The sequence below is a fragment of the Cricetulus griseus genome, chromosome 3 (genome assembly GCF_003668045.3).
Source record: "Cricetulus griseus strain 17A/GY chromosome 3, alternate assembly CriGri-PICRH-1.0, whole genome shotgun sequence".
Classification (NCBI taxonomy): domain Eukaryota; kingdom Metazoa; phylum Chordata; class Mammalia; order Rodentia; family Cricetidae; genus Cricetulus; species Cricetulus griseus.
This window is the reverse complement of record NC_048596.1, coordinates 154,574,838-154,600,825: the sequence shown is the minus strand read 5'-3', so window position 1 is coordinate 154,600,825 and position 25,988 is coordinate 154,574,838. Positions and strand designations below refer to the sequence as shown.

The 25,988-nt window shown below is 43.0% G+C and overlaps 1 protein-coding gene across 5 annotated transcripts in view; it reads right to left on the bottom strand.

Annotated features, from left to right (window-relative positions):
- The window catches only part of Slc10a7 (solute carrier family 10 member 7), a 238,983-nt gene that overhangs the window by 27,459 nt on the left and 185,536 nt on the right, over positions 1-25,988 (bottom strand). For 2 of the 5 annotated variants that reach the window (XM_027404908.2, XM_027404909.2), the window contains 4 exons: positions 19,760-19,843; positions 8,536-8,701; positions 7,631-7,682; positions 187-260 (listed from right to left, as the gene is read on the bottom strand). In XM_027404908.2, the coding sequence (XP_027260709.1) occupies positions 187-260; positions 7,631-7,682; positions 8,536-8,701; positions 19,760-19,843 (376 nt within the window). Of the gene's footprint in view, positions 1-186; positions 261-7,630; positions 7,683-8,535; positions 8,702-19,759; positions 19,844-25,988 lie in introns of those variants that run through there. The other 3 variants (XM_035442512.1, XR_004769240.1, XR_003483229.2) reach the window with 3 other exon arrangements.

Below are 25,988 nucleotides of genomic sequence, written 5' to 3'. Positions count from 1 at the left end.
GCAGTATTAATTAGGCCCTTAGCAACTGGTTTGATGAGAACAGTACTTCGGAGCAATGGCTGGCTGCACCTGGTTGCTGTTCTTTGTCCATCCGAATGGATGGATGGTCCCACGCCATGAGAGAAGTTTCTGAGTTTCAAAATTATTTAGGGTGATAGGTAGCTTCTAACTTGGTGAATCACTTACCCAACGTGAGGGACTTGTGTGTGGAGCAGAAGATGATAGCCACTGTGTCCGCTGGTGTGAAACCTGAGTTATTCCTAGGGGGAAATGGGGAGGATTTTTACGAATACTTGTAAGAGAACCCAAGCATATCCCATACCAAATGTGCCTGTCTTCATATTAGCATCTTGATGACAAACCCTGGTGACAGGGGCTTCTGTGGAACAAATTCACAGTTCTGTCTGGATTTCTTTTTAGGGACTCTAAGTTCTTATGAACAGTTATAAAGGGTTAGAAAACCATGATGCAAAATTAGAAATAACAATAACATTCCCTCCTATCTTAGAAACCCTTCCCCAGTTCCTGCAGACAGTACAGTGAGTCTATCTACCTGGTGCCCTGAACTCCGACAGTAGTTAGCTCATGATAAAATGCTCAGAAGTGGACTGCACATGATAAACACTGCAGACTAAGTAAGATTGTCCCCAAAGCTGGTGACCACTCGATTTTTGAAGGTTTCTAATGAACACGTCTACATTTCCCTTAGGAAACTTATCTCCCTGTTTGTAACTTTTGACAGGAGAAAAATCTTAATTCCTATTTAGAAAAACCCTGTCTCATACAGCCTGGAGGGAGCGTTTGAAGGCCTCTCTTACCCCACCCCATGAACACTGTCAAGGGAATATTTAAACTTCCCGGCCTCCTCTCCTATGAGGGTGCTCATGCTCCTGAAGCCTTCCTGCCAGGTTTCTCAGCGTCAGCTGAGGTCTGGTGTCTCCCTTGGGGGGGGGGTGCCCCAGAGATGAGTAGCACTGGAAAGCAGCAAGGCTGCCTTACTGTCTCTCATCTGACTCATGTTTGTGTTGTGACTCTCATGTCCTCCTGTTCTTTAAACATCATTCCACATAACTGACATTTTTAATCCCTTTATTCCTGTGGCAAGCTACTCGGAGGGAACTCTGAGGCAAACACTGGTCTACAACAGGATAGGAGTATAGGTGACTGCTGTATGTGGAAGAGGGGGTAATAGGTGAGGGAGGGGGGAGGGGGAGGAAAAGAGGGAGAGAGGAAGATTTGTCGTTAGAAGAAAAGAATGACCTATCACCTGGAGGGGGTGGGATCTGACAGTGGAGCACACAGAACCTCCTAGGGGGTTACAGAGACTGAGATGGGCACAACATGAAGTTGAAAAGGAGCAGACACTCTCCATGCTGGCTCATTTTCAGGAATACTGCTTTGTGAGCAGAGGTGTGGACCTGAAGATGGGGCAAGAGGGAACACTAGAGTCATGTGATCAGACTTGTCCTGAAGAAGTAATCACACAAACAGAACAGGCCGGCTGAAGATGGAGAGGATTGGAGCTAGAAGGGCTGGTGGAAGAGCAGGAAATGGCCATACAGAGTTTGAATGACCAGAAGGTCCATTTCTCTTCTCTAAGCAGTGCTCCTGCCCAGAGCTGGAGCACACAGGCTTTGGGAATGAGCACACTTACTTTTAAAAATCCAGGATAATGTTATATGCTTCTGTGAGGGTAAATGCAAATGTTTGTTAAGAATTTACACACCTTTTATTATTTTTCTTTTCTAATCCTTTATTTTATTTTTATAATTTTTCTTTATTCTTGAGTATTTCACACATGTGGTCAGTGAATACTAAGTTCAGTTTGCTAATAAGATGATAATAAATACTTTTACTCAAAAAAAAGTTCAATTTTGCTTTCTAACAAAAAAGAAAATTATTAGCTAAGTATCATTTAAAACAAATTTGATAATTAATAGATACATTTTAAAATTTAAAATTAGGATTCTTATCTAACATGTTGGGAGAAACTTAGTAACATGATGAGAACATAAAAAAGTATTTAATTGTGTAAAGTATATGAGTTTTTTAATAAAAAATTGAACTAGAAAAAAAAAAAGAATTTACACACCGCAAGTGCTTATGACACACTAGCGACATTTCTACTACGGTAACTGTTACTTACAGAGAGGAGGAAGTTAGGGGACTGTGGCTGAGCACTCTGGATTGAGAGGCACACTGAGCCATGAATGGGGACAGACTGGAAGAAGGAGCCACTGGAGTTGGGGAGTCAAAGAGTTGAAGCCACATGTGGTGAATTTAAATTTGCAAGGGACTGTAGGAAGGAGGGGTGGAGGGAGGGAGGGGCGGCAGGAGGGAAGGAGAGAAGGAGGGAAGGAGAAAGAGGGTGGAAGAGCAATATGAAGAAACTGATAAGTCTAGGTCTCCCAACAGTCCCAAGAGCACCACATGACAGGGGCAAATGGAGTTTTTTTGTTTGTTTGTTTGTTTGTTTGTTTGTTTTTGTTTTGTTTTGTCCTGAGCTGGAAGCAAAGTAGAAAGACAAAATGTGGAAAAGTATAGAAAATGGTGAGGGAGAACATTTTCACAGGGGCAGCTCATGTCACGGAAGGCATTCCACTCACCCTCAGGGTTTCAGGCAGATGAGGGAATGTGGCAGACTGAAGAGACTTCCCTATAGGAGGGAATGGACACCCGTGACTGCAGGAGGTTAACTTTAGGGATGTTCCCACAAACTCACGGTGTGGTTCACATACAAAGGCCTCTCTGTCTATCGCTGCCTCTCTTAGGCACTTGGCAGTGTTTCCCTTTAGTGAACCCCAAACTGCTTGCTATTCACTCTTGTTCAGATCACAGCACATTTCCAGTGGGTCCACGAGGCTCTGGTTTGACCAGGAGCTGCCCCACACTTACCGGAACTGCATGTCCAGTGGCTCAAGAGGACATGTGGGGTGGGGTTGTTCCTTGTTCTGCTCAGGTTAAGGAGTTTGCAGTTAGGCTGGGATGAGTGGGCCGGAGCACAAACTCCATAAACAGGAGGGGGGACAGGGCCTTAGGATGGGAATGCAAGTGTTTGTGCTTAAAATCTATCCCTGCTCTGGTACTGGCTTGAAGCTAGGCATCAGTGACACTAGGGATGACTGCAAGTCCTTACTGCTTCACCATAGTGAACAGGACACTGTCTTTCTGTGTGCTGTGCTCTTGTGTCATGGTGTGGATCTGAAGGTAAGAAAATGCCTGTGGTCACTTGTGAGAGTGACCACAGCTCTGAGTGTCACTGAACTGTTTTCTGAGCACCTGCATCCAGTGTGTCGTCTCAGGATGGCTGTAGGAGGAGGTGGCATTCCTCTTCTGGTTCTTCTAAAAGAGGGATCAGAAGCCCAGCACACCCAAAGTCACAAAGTAGGAAATAACCTGTCCCTTCTCAGATAGTGAAGGGACCAGCCTCCCATTTGCGCAGCCATGACAGGCTAACATGTGCTCACCTGACCTTGCCCCTCCTGTCCTGGTCACTAGGAGGTCAGATGCCTGCCTCGTAGCAAGGAACAACTCAGAAATTAGTTGGTGGGGATGTGCTTTACGACTCTGGGTGTGCTTTATGGACAAGTGCACAACAGTGATGTGTAGAGCATAGCAACTGCCCTGGGAGGGCCTATGGGCCATAACAACCAGTTGACCAATCAACACAGGGCAGGTCGTCCAAGCCTGGGAGTGCACCAGTCCCAAGACTGTGGCATATGCTGCCCTATAAGATGCCTGACTCGTGGTTTCTTGGAGTCTTTCTCCAACCATCTGTGTGGTGGATGGATGAAGGGCCTGAGCTAATGGGGTTAGCTCCTTAAACAACTGCAATAAAAGATTCTTTGCTTTTGCATTGAAATGGGCCTCTTGGTGATTTTGGGGTTCAGAATTTGGGCAAAACAATAGAAGCCACTAAAAGTAAAATGAAAAACCACGTGAATCTAATGGGTGGGAGAGAGTAGCTGCCTGGGTCAGTAGACCATCCTTGTCCACACTTTGTGGAGGGTGGCATCACGACACAAGAGGACAGCACACAGAAAGACAGTGTCCTGCTCACTATAGTGATGCAGTGAGGACCAGCAGGCATCCCCAGTGGCGAGCCTCTGTGTGTCGACCAAAGCAACCGTGCTAGCTACTTTCCATTTCCTAACTCCACCTTATCTCTTTTTAATATTGATTTTCTTTTTATCCTGCTTTTATCATTCTTTTGATCACTTTGGTTCCCCCAGAGGTGCTTATTTCCTTTTCTTCCCAACTGGTTTCTTAAGAATTCTCTCTAGCAAAGCTTTCCATCAGCAGCTTCCACGAGGTGTTTTCTCTGTCTTCTGTACCCACAGAGGAAGGCATGCCAGCCAGGTTTCTCTAGCAGAAGCAGAGTGTGATGTGGGGCAGACAAAGTCCTCAGAGATCGAGTGCTCTGTCTTACGTGCTGGAGGGACCCCGGGAGGCATCTTTGTTAGCCTTTGCCTTTTAAGAAGAAAGACCCTATCACCTCATTGTCATCAGCTGTGTGGACCTAAACAACTACTAGGTGCTCACCTCCAAATGCTTCCCTTCTCCTTACAGCCCAGCCTCTTCTCCCCAGGACTGTGGTGAGAGGCTGACAACATAAACACACAAAGGCTTCCTTCTTTTCCTTTCTTAATGTGTTAGTCACTCTAGTGACTACTCAGCCAGCAGCCTACTCTACCTAAGCTTTTTCATACATTTTAAACATTATTGGCTTTCTTTTTCTAAAGCTTCAGACATTAAAACAAAACAAAACTAGGACAGTCTTCCAAAGTGGCAGAAACAGCTTAGACCACTCACTCACTGTATGTGGCTGACCTGCATGATAAATCAAGTCTCATTTCCCAGCAGCTGCGACAGAGCAAAGGGGCCTGGACTGCATCATGAAGTCAGAGGACCAACTCCCTGTCTGCTAGCACTAGTTCCCATGTGCCAGAAGCTGTCTTGATCACATAAATGTCCTAGCCTGCTTATGTTTACTCTATGTTTACTGGGTCTTTATGCAGTTGGCTTTATGAACTGATTATTGAGTGCTCTCTCTCTCTGTTTATCTCTCTGTGTCTCTGTCTCTGTCTGTCTCTCTCTCTCTCTCTCTCTCTCTCTCTCTCTCTCTCTCTCTCTCTCTCTGTGTGTGTTCTTATGATATACACACTGTCTCTATTGTCATAAGGAAAAGCACCACAGATTATAAGCCTAATGAACAGGGCTGAAGCCTAATTCCATCGGAGTCTGGTAAATTCCATTGGGATTTTAGACCCATTTCTCTGCAAACAGACAAATGAGAATACAGAATAATCACTTGTAAATCAGTTTTAAGTGCTCTCTAGCATGGTAACATTCCAGATCAAGAACCCTAAGAAACGCTAATTAGAGAAGCCTGAGGTGGCAGGAAGCTCCAATTTCCAAGCTGGGTCTCTCTTGGCTTTATGCCAAATCCCCACCATCAGTGTGGCCCTGAGTGTTTTGGGAACAAGCAAAGTATTTGAACCTTGACAGGTTTCTTTTCATGCCCAGACTGGTTCTAGATTTATCGAACTAGTAAGGAATAAATGAACACAGCAGGGGTTGGTAGAAAGAGATGGGGGACACACAGATTTTATCAGTTACAAGTAGGGAAGGGCAGAAGTAGGAAAAGAAAACAGACCCCATTGGAGCCAGTGGACCTCCTTTAAAGCCCTGGTCCTGTAACAAATGTTTTGTGTGTGTCTGTGTGAACTTGAAGGACTCAGCTAAACATTCTTTGCAAGTACTCTAAGTGAACCAAGTATTATCAATTATAAGATTTATTTTTATTATTTTAAATTATTTATATGTGTGTGTGTGTGTGTGTTGTGTGCACATTGAGTATAGTGCTCTAGGAGGCCAGGTGAGGGCATCAGATCTCCTGTAGCAGGTGGTTGTGACCCACCTAATGTGGGTGCTGGGAACCCAACTCCAGTCCTCTTCAAGAGTAGCAAATGGTCATAGCTGCTGGGCCATCTCTCCAGCCCCAATATTATGAATTTTGAAGGTAAGTAAAATACATTTTAGAGCAATGGTGAATGGGCAAGGCATTCTGCAAATATGATCAAGGTCCTAATGAAAGGTCATTCTATTGCACACCAGTGACTGGGTTTTAATTGAATTAGTCATATTGCCCCTCCTCCCAGTACCCCAGTAAGCCCAGGAGCGAATCCCCATCATCTATGCTTACTAATGATTCCTTTTAATAGTAAGCTCAACACAATTCAGAATTGTGCAGGAATGGAGTTTCAAGGAAGGACTGTCTGGTTACCAGGACCTCAAGTCACTGGAAGCCAAAAGAAATATTTGAGGAAAGTTGAGTCTAGAAGTGCAGCTAACACAGCACCTACAGCCTGAATGAGGGAAGAGGATTTAAGAGTAGAATACATATGATAGAAGCGGCTGTTTATCTACAAAATAGCAATGTTAAGGACTCCAGTTTGAGTGATTCTGGAATGGAGGTTCCATTAAAAGTAAAAATTTGCTGTGTGTGGTAGTATATCTCTGGGACTTTGAAGCCAGCCTAGTCTATATGATGAGTTCCAGGCCAGCCAAGGCTGCACTGTGAGGCCCAGTATAAACAAACAAACAAACAAACAATAAGGGCTCAGGGAAGCTCTTGTAAGAGAGGTGGAACAAATGTAAGAGCTGAAAAGTGCTGCAAAAGCTCGCTTTTGGTCATGAAATGGCCATTGCACCACGACCTCTCTGAAGCTACTGTTGCATAAGAGCAAGTCAATAGATGTTCCAGCATGCCAAAACCCAGTACTAACTGTACACAGTGGCGTACACAAACCCAAAAGGCGAGGACATGAAAGGGAAGGTCAACATGTTAGGGATGCCTGTTGGGAGGGCAGGGGGAGGGGTTGATCAAGGTATACTGTTTATATATATGAATTTATTAAAAAGTGAAAGGTGGTTTGAATGAGTATGGCCTCATGTACTCGTGCTTGAATACTTGGCCTATGGGGAGTAGCACTATTAGGAGGTGTGGCCTTGTTGCAGGAAGTGTGTCTCATATATGCTCAAGGCACACCCAGTGTGGCAGACTCCTGCTGCTGCCTGTAGATCAAGATGCAGAACTCTCAGTTCCTTCTCCAGCACCATGTTTGCATGTATGTCACCATGTTCCACCATGATCATAATGGATTAAACCTCTGAAACTGTAAGCCGCCACCCCAATAAAATGTTTTCCTTCATAAGAGTTGCCATGATCATGGTGTCTCCTCATAGCAGTAGAATCCTAAGGCAGGTATTCCATTTAAACATAAGGGAGGAAGAGGAAGTTTCAGAAAACAGACTAATTCCATTTCAAAAATCAGTTAGTGACGAGATCTACATGGTAAGGTAAGTAATAGCGCTGGGACATAGGACAAAGTGTAGCCAGAAAGTCTCAACTCCAAAGTGTCAGCAGGAAGCTTCCACCTAGGCAAGGAGAATGGAAGGGGCTGGGTAGGAACACGAGGGAGACAAGGCCTAGCACAGACCCTTTGGTGATGTCTACAGTTTGAAAGCAGCAGCACTGAAGAACACAGTGGGACAGGAGGAAACACAGGACAACACAGCAATCCAGTGGCCAAATAACGAGACTACTAGGACATACAAAATCACTTACCGTGTTGAAAAGATGAAGGTCAAAAGCATGAAACTCAGTTGAACGGAGACTACTGAGGAAAAGACAAAACAAGACAGTGGTCTGAGTGGGAATCAGCACCATGAAAGTCTTCTGTAGCCTGCTGAGCTCGAGCTAAAGCTTGTTTGAAATTAAAAACAACTAAACCAACATAAATTGACAGAAGCATAAATGATCGAACTTAAGCTGTTCTCCTTGGACACAGCCTATGATGTCAGACTTGGGAAGATCTCGAACCCCTTTGGGTTAGATTTGATGATCTCATTTGTTTAATTAAAAAAACAAACCTGGCTTATACTAGGAGCTGAACAGCATAAATGCATACATAATGTATACCATGAAACAACTCGCTGATATCAAAAAGAGATTGTTTGCTATTATAATATTAGTAAAAGTCATGCTTGGCATTACAGGGCAACTAGAGTACAAAGTTGCTTTTTAAGCTTTAGTAGTTCCTGACATTTAGAGTACGCTGCTTCTTTATATAAAGAGCCATTTCTTTATATAAACTCCATTAGAAACTATGATGGAAACTTTTATATATTATCCAGTGCAGCTGAATTGTTATCAATGTACAATAACATCATATGTCACAAATCTTTTTGAAATCACTGTATGGGATCAGATGAGTTTAACTTAAATTGGTGACTTATTGAGTTGTGACACACATTGAGTTGAACGTGACACATATTACAGCTTCTCTTATCTAACACAAATTACTGTAGATCAGAAAGTGGTGTACGGAAGATAAAAGCAAAGCCGATTAAGATCACAAATGTAGGGCTGATGTCCTTCTAAATAACATATATGTAAGATCAAGAGCATGGACTTGCTTCCCAAGCCTGCAGAGGAGGCCAGGGGACAGCAGGACCTGTCTTCTGACTTACTTATGAATAGTATGAGGACGAGGCTGAATTTATCCAGGTCGATGTGTGGGTTGGAGAACGTGTCGCAGAAGGTGGTATAGATAATCATGAGGAGCACGCTGCTGCTGACGGCACTGAAAGGGGGCTTCTTTCTCTCGAGCCAGTCCTTGATGTATCTGCGGATGATCTGAAACACAGAGATCAACAGGTCGCCACTTCTCTGAGATTTGGGGAGTGGAACTGGGCATCACAAAAGTGATTCTGACAATGCAAAGACAGAGTGGGAAGAGGATGATTTGGATGATGGCCACAACGGGCTTCAAAGCTTTCCTGCCTTGCCACTCTTCTTCTGGGGAATTCAGTATTTGTGGTGCAACTTCCACTGGGTGTCCATAATGAGAGTGGATTTTCAACTGCAGTCAAATCCATCCTTAATCATGCCAAATGCTCTTTGCTAGCTGTCACCGAGACAGGCCCATTAAGCCTCCCCCAAGTTTATCTCCTCTGCTAATCTTAATGGATGTGTGTAATTATCACAGTCCCCTTTGCCTCAACAGACAATTCCAAGTGCGACTTTGGGAATCTTAAAAATCTGACATCTTCAAGAATTTCAAGACAGTAGATAATCGAAAGTGATCCATGGAACATATTAATATTTAAAACACTAGCAATGCACCAGAAGTTTTTAATTAAATTATAACTCATGCTTGAAAAGCAAAAGTGCATGTGTTGTGGGAGTTTAAATAATTCACATCTGAATATCTAGAGTTTTTTTGTGAATCCAAAGACAAATGCCATTTGTACGCTTTTAGAATTCTAAAATTAATAGTTAAAAATGAATAAACCTGCCCTAACTTTTTCACAAAAGTACTGGTGAAATAAAAGTTAGAATGCAGCATCTTCTTGCTTTAAGACCAACTCAGATATTTACAATCAGGACAGTCTGAATGCTGGTTACACTATTTGCTAGGGAATGAAGGCTGGCTACTCAGCTTCAAGCCTCCTTTCACCTCTGAAGGAAGTGGTGTAAGTCCCACCATCCAGATGAGAGTGGAGAAATTTTAAATTTTCATTCACTTGCTACCCTAAATAACTGAATGTGAAATTTCACAATAGGCTGAGTTACCAGGGATCCATTAGCAGTAATGAGGTCAGGGAACCACTGAAAGGTAGAAGGGTTCTACTAGCAACCACCCTGTCATAAAAAAGGCCAAATTTGCAATGGAGCACAGCCTTATGCATATTAGGAACAAAGCTATAGTCATCTTTCTTAGCCATAGTTGTGTTTCCTGCAGTTACAAGCACCCGTGGGCAAGTTCACTCTGAATATGGCAAGTGAAAATTCAAGAAATAAGAAATTCACAAATTGTGAATAAATTGCATTATAGTTTATATTTTATTATGGTTGTAGTTAATCTTTTATTGGGCCTAACTTATAAATTAAACTTCATCATATGTATGTATGTATTTGTGTGTGCAGAATAAAGTCTATATTGGGTTCAGTTATATCCACACTTGAGGCTTCCACTGGAAGTTTTCCTCATGGAGTCTAATACAGGATCCTGCACTCTGGATGGGACCTTTTGATGATGACTGCTGAATCAGCTTACGCAATGAGTAAACTGACTTGACAGAAAGCTCTTCACTTGGTAAGAGGCGCAGAAACACAACCTTCAAGCTTGCATGTTGTAGGAATGAAGGGAAAGAGTATTTAGACTGATCAGCAGTGGTTAGGATGTTTTTTAAAGAGGACCTTATGTAAAAATAGTAACCAGCTCACTAAACTACTGATGGGGAAGGAGAGCTCTCAAACTTTTTATGTATTGATGTTCGTTTATTTTCTTAGTGTTAGAAATGCACTGTGTAAAGATAAGAACAGGTTCATCGCCCAGTGTTAGCCACTAGGGTACAGGACACGCGTTCTGCAGAACAGTGTGTGAGGTACCATGGGTGGTGAGATGGCTCTTGTACAGGCATGACACCATGAGTGGCTATAAGAATGCTACCAACGGACTTCATGTAGGTCATTTCATAATATACTATCTGTATATCTATATCTATATATGTAGATTAAAATCTTCCAAATTTTAATAGTCAAGCTACTTTAAAAATAAATAGAAATAAATGACATCCGTGACAACAGTTGCTCTTACTTTAATGTAGAATAGTTAAAAACATACAAGCCCCCTCTCTCTAACACACTAGCATGTATGATCCCAACTCCCAAAATAAATGTGTTCACATCTCTCACCAACCCCCCGCCCCACACGACAAAATAAGCAAATAAAAATGAATGGGGTAGAGCTTGGAAGTCAAAGCCACCCTAAACCCAAGGAGTATCTCTAATCATCAATCAACATTACGAGCAGTAATCTGATTTAGTTAACCTAATAGTCTTCTCAAAACTTCATTACAAGGCACTTGGCTCTTGTGGTAGTGTAGGTTGCTTTCAATCTGGCAAGAAACAAGAGCTCCTGAGTCAGAGTCCTCCTAGGCTAGATACATCTGTGGGTCAATGCGAGATACTTAATCTTGATGAAAACAACTACAGTTGGGAACCGGATGAACCCCCAGGGCAGGGACAACTCTAAAGGGAACACATCGCCGTGTTCAGAGTTTCTAGTGGCACTGGGTTATCTGGCTATGTCTCCCCAGACAAGCATTCTACATCCACAGCTCCACAGAGCCTTTTCATCGTGTTAACATCCAGCTCCCAGAGCGGCTGCTTTGCACTGTGTCGTCGGAGAGGAGACACCAGTGAAGAGACAGATGTGGTCTGGCCACACACTCCAACAGCTTCTTCCCTCAGTTCAGCAACTACTTTTGTCATCGTCATTCTCTGTTTCTTAAGAATTTGTGCCATCTAAGTCTCCAGACTGCTGTCTTATCGACAGTTTTAGAAACCCCATGGGAACCAATGCTTTGCTGGAGAGATCGCGGCATCCTGAGACTGTACCACAAGAGAATTCTCAGGAAGAAAGACACTCAAGATGAGGTGGGAAGAGGCCGCCAGGTGAGGTGGCCAGGTGTATGTCTGTTTAGAACTTATACTAAATTCATTTGTTCTCCGTGCTCAGAGAAACTTAGGCATTAAAAATTAAGCGGGAAATCCTCATTAGCTTATTTGCTTTTCCCAATAGAGAAGGGGTGTATGTGAATCTCCCACAGGAGGGCTTTCATTTTATTATCTCATCTTTAATATTTTGATTTTTGTTATTTTAAATTAAGTAGCAGGCAAGGCTATGGGAAAATTAAACTTGACTGCATTTCCAATAAGCTCTGTTTCATATCAATTGCAATACGACTTCAAATTGGAAACCAGTAAAAGTGACACATCTTAGGTAAAGAATGCTGATATACCAAGATAACTTTGAAGGGCAATATTCATCATTTTGGTTTTCTTAATCTTTTTGGTCAATGTACTTCCATGCTTTCCCTTTCTACTCTGTCTTTAGATTTATAAATTGAGTTTGGAGTGAGGATACATGATGGATAATTCTTCATGTTAAGCCTGAGTTTTAAAATGTATTTCCCTTCATGGTGGTTTCAGAGTTTTCAGTGTTCACTTTCTATTGCAGTGAATTCATTATTCCCACAAAGAGGTTTGTCTCATTATTAACATCCTGTTGAATGGATATTGTAAGACAGGTGGTATTAAGGCCAATATTTGTAACATGTTTCTCTTAAAATATTTTTATTAAATATTGATTAGGTTAAAAATAATATTAGCATACTTTGAAAAAAGTATAAATAAATAATAAACCAGAATAATACACATCCTTGAGCAGTAACCCATCTAAAAGTGGTAACAAGCACCAGCTTGGGAAAATTCCTTCATTCTGTTCTCGGAATGATGCTACAGACATCTTACTTGGGATATAGTCGATGATAGAAGCACAGAGTACCCAGACAGCCTGCATAAATGTAAAAAGCTCATCACATGGTAAAGTAGGAGGAATATACTCTCTATTGCCCGAGAGACCCCCGTATCAGGTTAAACAGACTGGAGCCATGCTATGTATAACCTTGAATCCTGACTCTACTCCTTCCTTTGATACCTTGGGTAAATTCCTTAACTTTCCTGTGGCTCCTCTGTGCAAGGACTGTGACAATAGTTGAAATAAAGATTGAGTCATTGAGTGAGCCGAACATGCTTTAGAAACAGCCTGTGTGTGGTGAGCGATCCTGTCTCACATCTGGTTCTGGGTTGGTGAAGTATCTATCTCTTCAACAGCATATCTCATATCCCATCCCACAGGACAATGTACCAGCACAACACAACTGCATGAAGCAAAAGAAAGACCGAAAGCACTTCAGACCCAATTCAGTGTCACATGTGTAAACTGGATAGTAACACTAAATGCAGCTTAAGCTAAATCCCATTTAACAGGAACAGCCAACTTGAGACCGCGAGACAAACCCTGAGTGGAAAGATGAGAACGCAGGCTAACATATAGATTTGTCTTTAATTGTTAGTTCAGAGAGAAAAGGTGGGCTGCAGTGTGCTGCTCTGAAAACTAACCAGGGTGGTAGAAAATAATGAAAGGTGATAGAACTTCAGTTTCATTAAAGTTTGTTCATAAATCACCCTTAAATACGATGCATAAAAGAAGCATCTGTCAAATGCACTTAGGGCACTGCTTGTCAGGAAGGAAGGAAAACATTGCAATGGTACGAATGCTCCTTCATCAAGAACTAGCACAAACAGACATCTCCCGACTAACTGGGAAAGACCAGTCTTATCCCACTGTGCCACGGTACAAACCCCTGTCCTTATTTCTGAAGGGACCAGACCCTCCCCAGCTCCCTGCTTCGGCAGCCATGACAGGCTGCAGAAACGACCCAACAAGATGCAGGCCCCTGATTCAGCAGGATGTGCTGAGCCCCAACCTTGTCCTATTTACTGGGAATATACTGGCAGATGCCCTCCATGTGGTATGGAACCAATCAGAAGTTAGCTGGCCAGCTTTGGATGTGCTTTACTGATAATAGTGGAATGCAGTACATAGCAGTGGTCCTTGGATGACCTCCAGGCACAGCAACCTTTCTGCAGCTGCAGCTGACCAATCAACTCAGGACAGCTTCCCCCAGCCCAGAGGCACAGCAATCCTGAGACTGTTACTATGCAACTAGCAGGCCCCCAGGAACTCCCCCTTGCTCTACACCCAATATATTCCCTGCCCCACTGTGGCTGGGGGTCCCTCCTACTCCACCCACTGTGTCGGGTGGATGGAGGACCCAAGCTAACTCATAACTAAAAAGACTCCTTGCTTTTGCATTGGATCGGTGGTTTTGAGGTTTCAGAGTCTGGGCACAACAGTTTCTACAAGAAAACCCCAGAGTCCCATAAACAGCGGGGAGTCCTAGAAGACCAAAGCAGGCATCCCAAACATTCGAGCAAGGATGGTGACCTCAACCAAAATGGAACTCTGCTTGGAGAAAAGACAGAGAACCAAATTCACCCCCAGGAACAGAATCAAAAGTTGAATTCTGACATTGTATTACTAAGACCAACTAATGACTGGCCCAGCCGAAGCTCCATACCCGGAGAGGAAGCTCACTGCTGAGGGCCCGGACCTAGAGGCAGGTTATGCCAGATACTTAGGATAGAACCAAACATGACTGGCAAAACAAACAAACAACAACAAAAAAGTCAGTGAAATGATCCCTAATGATACTGTGCTATACACATAGATTGGTGCCTTGCCCAGCTCTCATCAGAGCTGCTTCATGCAGCAACTGATGGAAATGTAAGTAGACCCACAGCCAAACATTAGGCAGAACTTAGGAACTCCGTGAAGGGAGAAGGGGTTGGAGCCAGAGGTAGAGGAGTCAAGGGCACCACAAGAAAACCCACAGAATCAACTAACCTGGGTGCATAGGTAGTCTGAACCAGACTACCACGGAGCCACCATGAGAATGACCTAAGCCACATATGTGACAGTTGTGTAGCTTGGTCTTCTTGTCTGACTCCTAAGAGTGGGAGCAGGGTCTGTCTCTGACCCTGTTGCCTGTTTTGGAACCCTTTCCTCCTACCGGATTGCCTCAGCCAGCCTTAGCAGAAGAGGAGGTGCCTAGTCTCACTGCAACTTGATATACAGAGCCTGGCTGATATCTATGGTAGGCCTGCTGGATCAAAAGAGAAACAAAGGAGGAGGAATGGTTGGGGGTGGGGGTGGGGCTAAGAGGCACCTGGGAGGGAAAATTTTGGTTGGGTTGTAAAATAAATAACCAAACAAAGAGTAAAAGGCTAGGAAATTTTACTCAGTTCTCATGTTTTCTCTTTTCTTCTCACCCAAATTCACTTTGTTTGTTTGAGAGATAATGAGAGATATCATATTTTAAAGATTCATGTAACAGCTTGTAGGAATGTTTACATTTGTAATTTGGCCCTTTCCGTTACAATTGGCAAGCTAAACTTAGCCTGGCATCTGTTTCCTCTGGAGTACACATGAGCTCTGCCCAAGAGGTCCTCAAAGGTCATGTTACACAATTTAGGTGAGTGAGTGGGTGGAAGAGCAACAAACATGGCACACTAGGCAGACAAGTCCCTATCTTGGGGCATCTGAAGGAAAAGAAAACTACCAAGCAAGAAGTGGGAAAGGAAATGTATTGAGAAGTTGAAACCAGATGAATGGATTGTGACCACAACAGGAGCAGCCAGTGGAGGAAGCTGAGGTCTGGTCTCTCCAGGGGGGTGAAACATGGCAAGACCTTCCAGGCAAATGCAAGGACCAGGAAAAGGCTTCAGAGAAAGGACAGGATGCTGGAGAAACAGCAGGTGTAAGGGACACTGTGAGTTATAAGGGAAGTACACAGGACCTGAAACGGAGGCGGGGGGGGGGGCAGGAAATAATCAAGAGAAGAAAAGGAGTTGGGCAGCGGTGGCACACACCTTTAATCGCACTGCCAGGGCTACACAAGAAAATGAGAGAGAGAGAGAGAGAGAGAGAGAGAGAGAGAGAGAGAGAGAGAGAGAGAGAGAGAGAGAGAGAGAGAGAGAAGAAACCTTTCATGGACTAGGATTGTGTAGAAGTTTGATCTGATGTTTTGAATTTGATGCTTTGAATTTAAAGCATGATGGGACTATGCGACTGCTGCACTAGGCACAGAGCTGTGCTGGAACGTGTAGATGGAGCAGGACTGAGGGGAGAACGGGAGTTCTGTCAGGGAATGAAGACAGTGTTGGGCCCTGGGATCTGAGCAGCCAGATGCACACACAGACTAGGTCAGGCACAAACAGGGCCCGGGCTTTTGTGAAAACAAAGAAAGGAGAGTGGAGGAACTAAGGCCATGAAGGAGTGTCTTCACGGCTAGCCTGTGAGCTTTAAGCTGGGTCAGGGGAAATGAGGTAGGAGAGCCATGCTGGCAGCAAGGGCCACGGATAGGCCCTTGAGCTGAAGAATTACTGGATGAGCATAGATGAGGAAACAGGTGGTGCTTGAGAAGTGAGCTGCCTGACAGATCCTTAGTCACAAAAGCCTGCTGCTGGTTTAGAAGCCCTTTCCTGTGCACTAGGAAAGGAATCCCTGCCTTAAAACACTGTATTTCCGCCTGTCAAAACACTGTAGTAGCCAGTGCACACCTGTGCCTCCGATGCTCTAAGATGAGCACTGTTGGAAGTGTGGCATCCTCATCCTTGATGCAGCCTGCATGACAGGGCTGATTGTGAAAGGTGTGGTCACAGGAGTGGGTGGCCAAGGCTGTGAGCCTGTTCCAGACACCCTGGTCCTCTCTGTAGTCCTCAGGGATCTGAGGCTCACTCTTCAAGGGCAGTGCTCAACTAATGCAACACACTGCATACTCACACACCTCTTTTGTTATGGCCCTAGAGGTGGTCCTTGGCACCCGTGGGTTCGTAAATTAAAAGGATTTGAAAAAAAACTTACTTCCAGAATGAATCTGTGCAGCCTTGTTCTCCTTATTATTCTTTAAACTAGCCACATAACATCTGAACTGTATTGATTAGGTATTATAAATAGTCTGTAGAGGACGTGTGTGCACCATGCACAAACACTTGAACATCCATAGATTTTGTCTGTAGGGACGATGGAACCAATCTTCTTAAATCCTGAGGGACAACTATACTTAATTTTGTTTTCAAGACATGTTTGGCAGGTGATTTCTGGGAAAGAAGTAGTCATTGTTTTTTAGTAGCTAGATACAGGCTTAAAAATATAACCCTGAGCAAATGGCAATCTTGGAAAATGAGTGGTGGGCCCACTGTGGGTAGGTTTGAAGTTTTCTCTGTCCATCTTTTTGTATAGCTTAAACCCTACTACTGAACATGCTACTGAATACACCTGGGAGCAACTGCCTGTGGAGCTCCTCACCCAGGCTGACCAACACACTCAGCAAATAGAGACGGCAGGCAGGAGACAGAACACATTAAGAAGGACTAGTCTCTGCTCTGGTTTAACACATACGACCATCTCTTGGTAAGTGCGTGCTGAGCTAGCCCGACAGGGGTGAATTGGAATTGAGTGTAGGCCAGGGGAGTGCGGACAGGCCACTGCACAGTGGGGAGACTGCACTGGGGCTGCAGGACTACATGCATGGTATGACAGGAGAAGAGCCTGTAAGAAAGGGTGTGGTGGGACAGTGCAAGCAGGAGCAGGGTGAGCCAAACTGTGCAGTTATAAACTGTGTGGGTGAAGGAAATGACAGGGAGCACACTGGGGAGCACCAAGATTAGAATACAAGACAGGGGCAGGAAGATGCAAATGTGCAGGTCCTCTCATCACATAAAGCCACCAAAGGAACTCAGGTGTAATAAGAAGATGTAATAAAAAGCTACCCGCACACGCCTTTAATCCCAGCACTCGGGAGGCAGAGGCAGGCAGGTCTCTGTGAGTTCCAGGCCAGCCTGGTCTACAGAGCGTGTTCCAGGATAGCCTCCAAAACCACAGAAAAACTCTGCCTCGAAAAACAAAAACAAAAAACAAAAACAGCTACCCATACTGGGTCTGCACACGTCAAAGCCAGATGGGTTCCCAGTTCTGAGAGAAGTAGATACAAGTTCTCACCCTTAACCCAGAAAGTTATTTCCAACTGAAAACCCCTCACAAGGGAAAAATTAGTTTTCCCCAATAGAGTGTCAATTTACAAGGGCCCCATGTCCAGAAGTAGATGGACAACCCAATAGCATTTTTGGAGATGTTTTGTCTCATAATGCTTTGTTTAGGCATTTTTTTTTTTATCTTACTTTTCTTTTGCTTATCTACTGTGGTTTCTTTTTTGTGTCTTTATGGGTTTGTGTGTGTGTGTGTTTCTCAGTGCTTTTTCTTTTTCTTTCTTTTCTCTGTTTGCTTTGTTTTATTCTGGTTGTTTTTATTGACCTGTTGGGTGTAGAGTTGGATGGGAGGGTAGCAGAGAAGATCTGGGATGAGGGAGGGGAGATGTGATCAGAATATACTGTGTGAGAAAGTTTTATTAACTAAAAAGCTACTTTTTGACTGTCTTTACTTAATGTTTTACTACTGGGCACACATAGGATGAACAATCTAACAACCCATATCCTCTCTGGGTAGAGATCCTTTACATAAATGATGGATAGCACGCTATATATGTTTTAAAACTGTATTATGTGGGCATGAGTGTTTTTGTCCATATGTGTTAAGCCAAGTATTTATCGTTAACATAGAAATTTCCAAGATCCACTAAGAGACTAAGAGAAGCACGTGTTCCGAGTTACTACAGGGGACATGAATGCACACTGATGCTGTTCACAGTGGAGACATGGGGCAGGCAGGCACGCTTCTGCCTCAACAAGATGAAGTATACACCGCATGCAAACAGAGTCTCTCTCTCTCTCTCTCTCTCTCTCTCTCTCTCTCTCTTTCTCTCTCATTCTGCATACACTTACTGGGTACCTGCAGCTACAATAGGAAACAAAGCAAACATGGCTTCCAGACATCATGAGGGGGCAGCAACAGGAATGGAACACAGAGCTGCAGTGATGAAGCTGAGGGAACTCACACAGGTCAAAGGAGTGGTGGATTAAACTGCATCGGGGGAGGGACAAGATGGCTGCCAGGGTGGCCAGGGACATCCCATCAGGAGGAACAAACAGAAACCAGGAAAGGCCCCGGTGAGGCGGAGGTAAGAAATGGGGCAAAGGCTACTGAGGCAGCAAGGTATACTGTGTATTTAGAACCCTCACTATGTGACAGGCACGGGAGTGTATTTTTCAAATGTTATTTTGTATTTAATTAAATGGTAATCTTTGATTGCTTTTAAATCACCCCAATTATGCTAAATTTGGCCTATTTTCTAAGCGTAAAATTAATTTAAAGAATGTCTATGCAGTGGATGCTATGGCGCTCTGTACAGAACTAGCTGTACTGTTTGTCACACCTTCCCTAGGAGTGAAAAGACTGTGAGAAAGTAGGAAGACAATGCGCTCTTTGCTCTGAGGGATTGGATCAGACCCAGAGCTCTGCACGGGAGCAGTGGGAGCCTTTGCTGGGAAGGCTCTCTCCCCACCTTGCTTTCATCACCCTTACACACTTCCTGTAGACCCTGTCTCAGAACCCCCTGCCCTGGAAGTCCACAAAGACAGTACTGAGTACCATCTACATGGATACCATATGTATGGAATGGATGACGTTTGAAAGGGTGGCTTCCTGTCCAGTACACACAATCATGATGATGACTGGAGTTGAAATGTTCGAGTGTGTCAGATGATACTCCAAGAACTTTACACCCATAAATATTTCATTTCACCCCTACAATAATACTTGGAGAGGTACTGTAATTACAATATTTAATTAAATTGTGACTGGGTGCTAGGAAGGGGAGAAATACATTTAGGGTCTAGCTGCTCTTACAGTCTGTGAAGGTGTGGTATCCTTGTATACCATTTCTATAAGACCTACTGCATTCATTCTTTATGAAACTCTACTCTCCATGACTGCGGCTTCCTGAGATTTAAACCCCAAATTAACAACCAAAGAAGGCCCTCGTTTTACATATGTACACTCATAAACCAGTTTCTAGCAATGTCTTAGGAAGTACTATAGAAGAGAGCCTGTTGTTTAAGAAGGAAGGTTCTCAGACACAGCTGGAGTCTGTTCACAGTTAGAAAACCAACTGTGAAGGGGATTAATGTGATTAATGTGGATTAAGAACTTAAAGGATGCACTTTTACTCCTCTTTTTCATAGTCTGCCCTCACCTGCCCTGACCTTAGCTAAGCATGTGCAGTGTAATCTGTCCAGGAAAGCCCGGCCAGGCAGGGCCCTTACCTGTCCAATGATGAGAGGCACCACGACTGTCATAAACAGCTGAGAGAAAATTGCTGTGAAAGGCACAGAGGAGGATGAGCCGAGCTGGAAAACAGGAGGACTCGAGTTAGACTCCCTTCGACTCAGTAAGGAGATACTGATGTTAAGTCAGCGCCACAATAAATTCATTCATTTCCATAAACTTCTTTCACAAGCAGCAAAATTTTGGCAGTAATCATGAAGAACAAGTGAAGCTTGCTCTTATTTTCTAAATTTAACATAAATAGGTTATTAAGTATTTTAACATGTAATTCTATTGGAAAACTAAGATCAAGGAAAAACTGAAGTTCCATAATCAGCCTAAGTTATTTTTTATTATACATTCTTGAACAGTAGAGTTATTCTATATATACCATAATATTTCACCTACAGTCATAACATGATCATTTCATCCATTTGTAGATTCCTAGAATAAGCAAATATCTCATTTTCTTATCAGGATAATATGTTTATTGATGCAAATAAAATATTTTCTAAGTCTTCCTAAGTCAAAGACAATGAATCCTAGATCCTTTATAATTCAATATTACAAAAATCCTAGCAAATGAGAGAAAACCTAAAACGTAACCTCTTTTTCCTTTTTAAAACCTCTCTGTATGTGTATGGTATGTGCATGTATGTGTAGGAAGCAGACATATATGTGCCACAATGTGTGTGGAGTTCAGAGGACAACCTCAGACACTGGTCCTTGTTTTTCACTTTGTCTGAGACAGGGTCTCCTGTTCCCTGCTGTGAATATTAGGCTACCTGGCTGGTAGGATACCGGGGATTCTCCTATCTTGCCGTCCCAACCTTATAAGGGGTTGGAGGATTTGAACTCAGGTCCTAATGCTTGCTCTTTACCTACTGAGTCATTTCTCCAGTCCTCTACTTTTCAACTTAAAATTTCAATATACCTGTTTTAAAAGTTGTATGCCCTGCCAAGGTTCATAAGTCCTAGTTTTCTCCTCCCTTGCCTTTTTAATCCTTTGTTTGCTTATAGTTACCATCTCAGCTACATAGAGATCCTATTTGCCTCAGCCTCAATATTAATCTATATACACGGTCATATTGGCCTCAACTATCAAGAATCAGTTTCCCTGTGAACTTTCTCCTCCTGGTATTCAAACCTCTTGGGACTAATGATAGCCTGGTTCATAGATGTCCATCCTTCTCTTCAGCCCTTTCTGTAACAAAGTTCTTCCAAGCCACAAACACTCTCTCCTTTGCCCCTGTAACTTGCCTTTCATCCTCCTATAGATTGAATCTCAAATAGAAATGCCATTTGGGAAATAATTTTGTCAATCAACAATGGGGCGGCGATGATGAGGGTAGAGTGTCGGAACAAATCAAGTACTTCGATGAATGGCACCAGCAGCTCAGAATGAAATGATGTAGACCTAGGGTTTGATTAATGTCTGCAGGACTTTCTAAGTAGGCTAGCCTATCCTAGAATTCACTTTGCCACAAAGCTAAGCCTTGCACTCAAGATTCTCCTGCCTCCGCCTCCCAAGTTCTGGGCATATAGCCTTGCCCCACTGAAAGGACTCCAGCTAGCCTGAGCATGATGAGCTTGGCTCTAGAGGGCCTTGTCCTTCTCCCCCATTCCCTCTGCCTTGCTAAAAACTGTCAGGTCACATTCCTAAAGCTAGCCACCAAGGTCTATTCCCTTATTTGACCTCTTCCTCCTCCTAAGGCTGACTACCAAGGTCCAGCTATCAAAGTATTGAAGTCCAGTAATCAAAAGCCCCCGTTGGCTCTCCTAATTAACATGCTCAATTAAAATTAAACACCTCATCCTAACACGGGGTTTCCCCCTTAACCTTTATAAACCACCATTTTCCTATGTGTCACATCTGTCTCCTTTTTATCCAGAGGTAGTCCTTTGTCATTGTTCCTGACTCCCCAGGACAAATATCCCTTCCCCTTCTCCCTCATCTTCTTTCTCCTGTCTTTGTGTCTTATCCCTGCCCTCTGTCCCTCTAGGCAAATGCAACTCTTTTGTGCTGAGAACTTGGTCTTGGGGCCTGAAGCCAATACTGTTTCCTTTCACACACTGAATAAAATAAAATAAGGAACTAAAAAGGAAAGGAAAAGACATGGCTGCTCCTAGTACGATGGAGGAGAAACTTTATTATAGATATGTGGGAGAGATAGCCAAAGGCAGGGACATCTGAGAGAGTCCAAAGTGAACATGATCAGCCTAAGCTGGGCCATGTAGGGAGACAGGGAGGAAAAGAAAGAGGGGAGAGAGGAGAACCAGGTGCAGCATCCAGGAGGCCAAAGGTCAAAAGGTAATCAAAATGTCTAGATTATATATCGAAGAGCCTCTGGGGGAAGGACACCCCAGCCTCTGGGCTGGAGAGTTTAGGGTAGAGGGCTAGGTATGCCAACTATACTCTGTAACAGGTAGGGACTGAAGGATGCTGAGAGAACCTGGCAGCCAGGTCCACTTTGATATGTTAAATAGGTACTTCAGCTGTTTGATCTGGGTTTGAAGCTTAACAGATGGGAAAAGATAGTTAAAGAAAATGGACCCAAGAAACAAGCTTGTATAGCCATTTTAATATCTGACCAAACAGATTTCAAAACTAATCAGAAGAGATAGGGAAGGGCATTATATACTCAAACAAAAAATTCACCAAGAGGCTATTGCAATTCTAAACATCTATGCACCAAACACAAGGGCACCCAAGTTCAAAAAAGAAACACTACTACAGAAAAAATCACAGACTGACCCTCACACAGTGATTTCAATACTCGACTCTTGCCACTAGGCAAGTAACACAGACAAAACTAAACAGAGACTCTCTGGAGCTAACTGAGATCATAAACTAAATGGACCTAACATATTTACAGAACATTTCACCCAAACACAAAAGGATATACCTTTTCAGCAGCTCATGACACTTTCCAACACTGACCGCATACTTGGATACAAAGCAAGTCTCAACAGAGATAAGAACACTGGAATAACCCTCTGCATTCTCTCTGACCGCCATGGATCAAAGCTGGTTATCAACAACAGATACAATAGAAAGCTTACAAACTCATGGAAACTGAACAACACACTAGTGAGTGAAAAATGGGCTAAGAAAAAATTAAGAAAGAAATTAAAAAACTTTTAAGAATTGAATGAAAATGATTATACAACATAGTTAGACTCAGGAACACAATGAAAGTGGTGCTAAGAGGCAAGCGCAGAGCACCTAAGTGCCTTTGTAAAAACAACTGGAGAGATCTATTAGTTAACTTAACAGCACATCTGAAAGCTCTAAGACAAAAGGAAGAAATAATGCCCAAACAGAGTAGAGGACAAGAAATAATCAAACTGAAATCAATAAAATAATCACAACAAACAATACAAAGAATCAATGGAACAAAGGGTTGGTTCTTTGAAAAAAGTCATTAAGATTGATAAACTCTTAGCCAAATTAATTGAAAGGCTGAATATTTAAACTAGCAAAACTAGAGATGAAAGTGGGGATATAACAAGAGACACCAAGGAAATCCAGAGAATCATAAAGACATATTTATAAAAACCTGTACTCCACCAAATTGCAAATCCTAGCAGAAATGGATAATTTTCTTAACATATACCATACATCAAAGCTAAATCAAAATCAGATAAGCAAATTAAACAGACCTATAACCCCTAGCGAAATAGATGCAGCAATTATGCCTCCTAACCAAAAAGAGCCCAGAGCCAGATGGTTTTAGCACAGAATTCTACCAAAATAATTAACAGTGACATTCCTCAAATTATTTCAGAAAATAGAAGAACAAGGAACGTTGCCCAATTCTTTATAATAGGCCAGAGTCACCCTGATACCTAAACCACACAAAAACCCAACAAAGAAAGAAAATTACAGACCAATTTCCCTTATGAACATAGATGCAAACAATCGCAGTTAAATTCTTGTAAACCGAATACAAGATATAAAAAAATCACCCACCATGACCAAGAAGGCTTCATCCCAGAGATGCAGGGATAGTGCAACATGGGTAACTGATAAATGTAATCCACCAAATAAATAAATGCAGAAAAGGCCTTTGACAAAATCCCACATCCTTCATGATAAAGGTCCTGAAAAACTATGGATACAAAAGACATACCTCCAGCCGGGCTTTGGTGGTACACACCTTTAATCCCAGCACTCAGGAGGCAGAAGCAGGAGGGTCTCTGTGAGTTCGAGGCCAGCCTGGTCTACAGAACAAGTGCCAGGATAGGCTCCAAAGCTACACAGAGAAAACCCTGTCTCAAAAAAACAAAACAAACAAACAAACAAACAACAACAACAACAAAACCCCCAGACATACCTCAACACAATAAAAGCAATTTACAGCAAGCCCACAGCCATCATCAACCTAAAATAGAGAGAAACTCAAAGCAATCCCACTAAAATCTATTTTCAATAATTGAAAAAAAAAAAGTAAAAAGTCTTTTCCTCACTCTGGTAAATTTCATAAAGTTTGTTACCACCTTTAGCTATAATCTTTATACATTCAAGATGCCAGGACTGTGTGTCCCACCTATCAGGGGACCTATGCTCATTTAATACCAGCTTCTGCACTGGTTATTGGCTGTGGATTTAACCACTCTCCAAACTGTGGCTTCTTGTTCCCTGTACAACCAACACAAAGTAAGGAATATGTAGAGAGTCAAAGGCTGAGGAAGATGTGTGCACAGCATCTCTGGTCCATCAACCCTGAATTGGAGGGACTGATTTCTATGTAGAACTAGAATAGTCAGAGTGATAACTACACTCCATTTTACAGCAAGCATGTCCTTGAAGCTCAACAAATAGGCTTGCCTCACAAATGTTAACTCTAGATTTCTTCCTGGTGCAATGGATGAAAAAGATAAAGGTACTGGCTAAACTTCAAACACGAAGTCTGGATGTCTACTCAATGCTGTATGCACGAGGGTTAGTGTCTAAAGAAGCAGCAGGGTTCTGGCTGTAACTGCTGGGTAAAGACAATCCCTGCTGGGATATCAGGGGTCAGCTCACACATTCCTGGCTCCACTTCTTCCTAACTTTATTCATATTTTAAAATATTTAAGTGCTAGAGATATGTAAATCAATGACCGAGTGTTTTCCTAGCTGGTTTACTCACCATATTCCCTCTGAAGGCTAACAGAAATAAAGGAAACTCAGTTCACTAATACTTTTTATATACCACGTATTTTAATCTCTCCATTCACTAGGCTGTTGTATACTTACTATTTACAAACCCCACATTAAGAGAGGGCAGTAGAACACAGCAATGGGCTGAGGATACCCGAATCCCTTGAACCACTTAATTGGAAACACAGGTTAGAATGATCCTCCTCTGAGGTCCTCAGATGATTGGCGAGACCACGCTATCCCAGATGTAATGAACTGGGTTTCTAAAGGCAGACGAGGGGAGGCAGGGGTACTGGCTCAGAAGGGAAGAGGACCTTGATGCTGGAGTCTGATGTGACATGAGTCCTTTCTTTCGACTTGGCCACAAGACCTACTGTGCGGTCAGTGTGAAGATTCAAAGGTGTCTCTGGGGGAGGTTTCTGATGCTCACTGGCATCCAGAGGGAAGGACATACAGCACCTGGGAGAGGACAGCACACTAGAACATGGTGAAAAAAGTAGAGGCTCCAACCATTCTGTGCTCAGGCCTGATCTCTGCTGCGGGAATAATTGCTTCTTCACATTTTAATGAGGGTCCCAATGTGGACAAAAGGGCCTGGGAATCATGGACAGCTTCCTCCACCATGGGCTTAGCAGAAGCACCAGTTATTATATTAGTGGTACAAACTCATTCAGGACCAACTCATATCAAGCACGAAGCCTGGATTTCAGAGACGGCACATCTCACAGCACCAGATTTGAAGATGCAGCATGTTAAACAAACAACTCAGTTACCACTTCATTTCTTGAAAAAATATTGTACCGAAAAGCAGAAAACTCACAAGTAGGTTGGCTTTGTAGCTTTAGTAGTTTATACTGAGAAGAAATGATACATAAAATAACATATGAGAATTTAAATCCTTTATGTTCAGTCACCCCTGTAGGGAACAAAGAACACCCCCCACTGGTGTGTGTGTGTGTGTGTGTGTGTGTGTGTGTGTGTGTGTGGTGTCTGTGTGTGTGTGTGTATGTATGTATGTGTGGGGTGTGTTTAAAGAGCAGGTCATGGATGTGGGGAGGGGTCAGGGAATCCTAGGGAGAGCT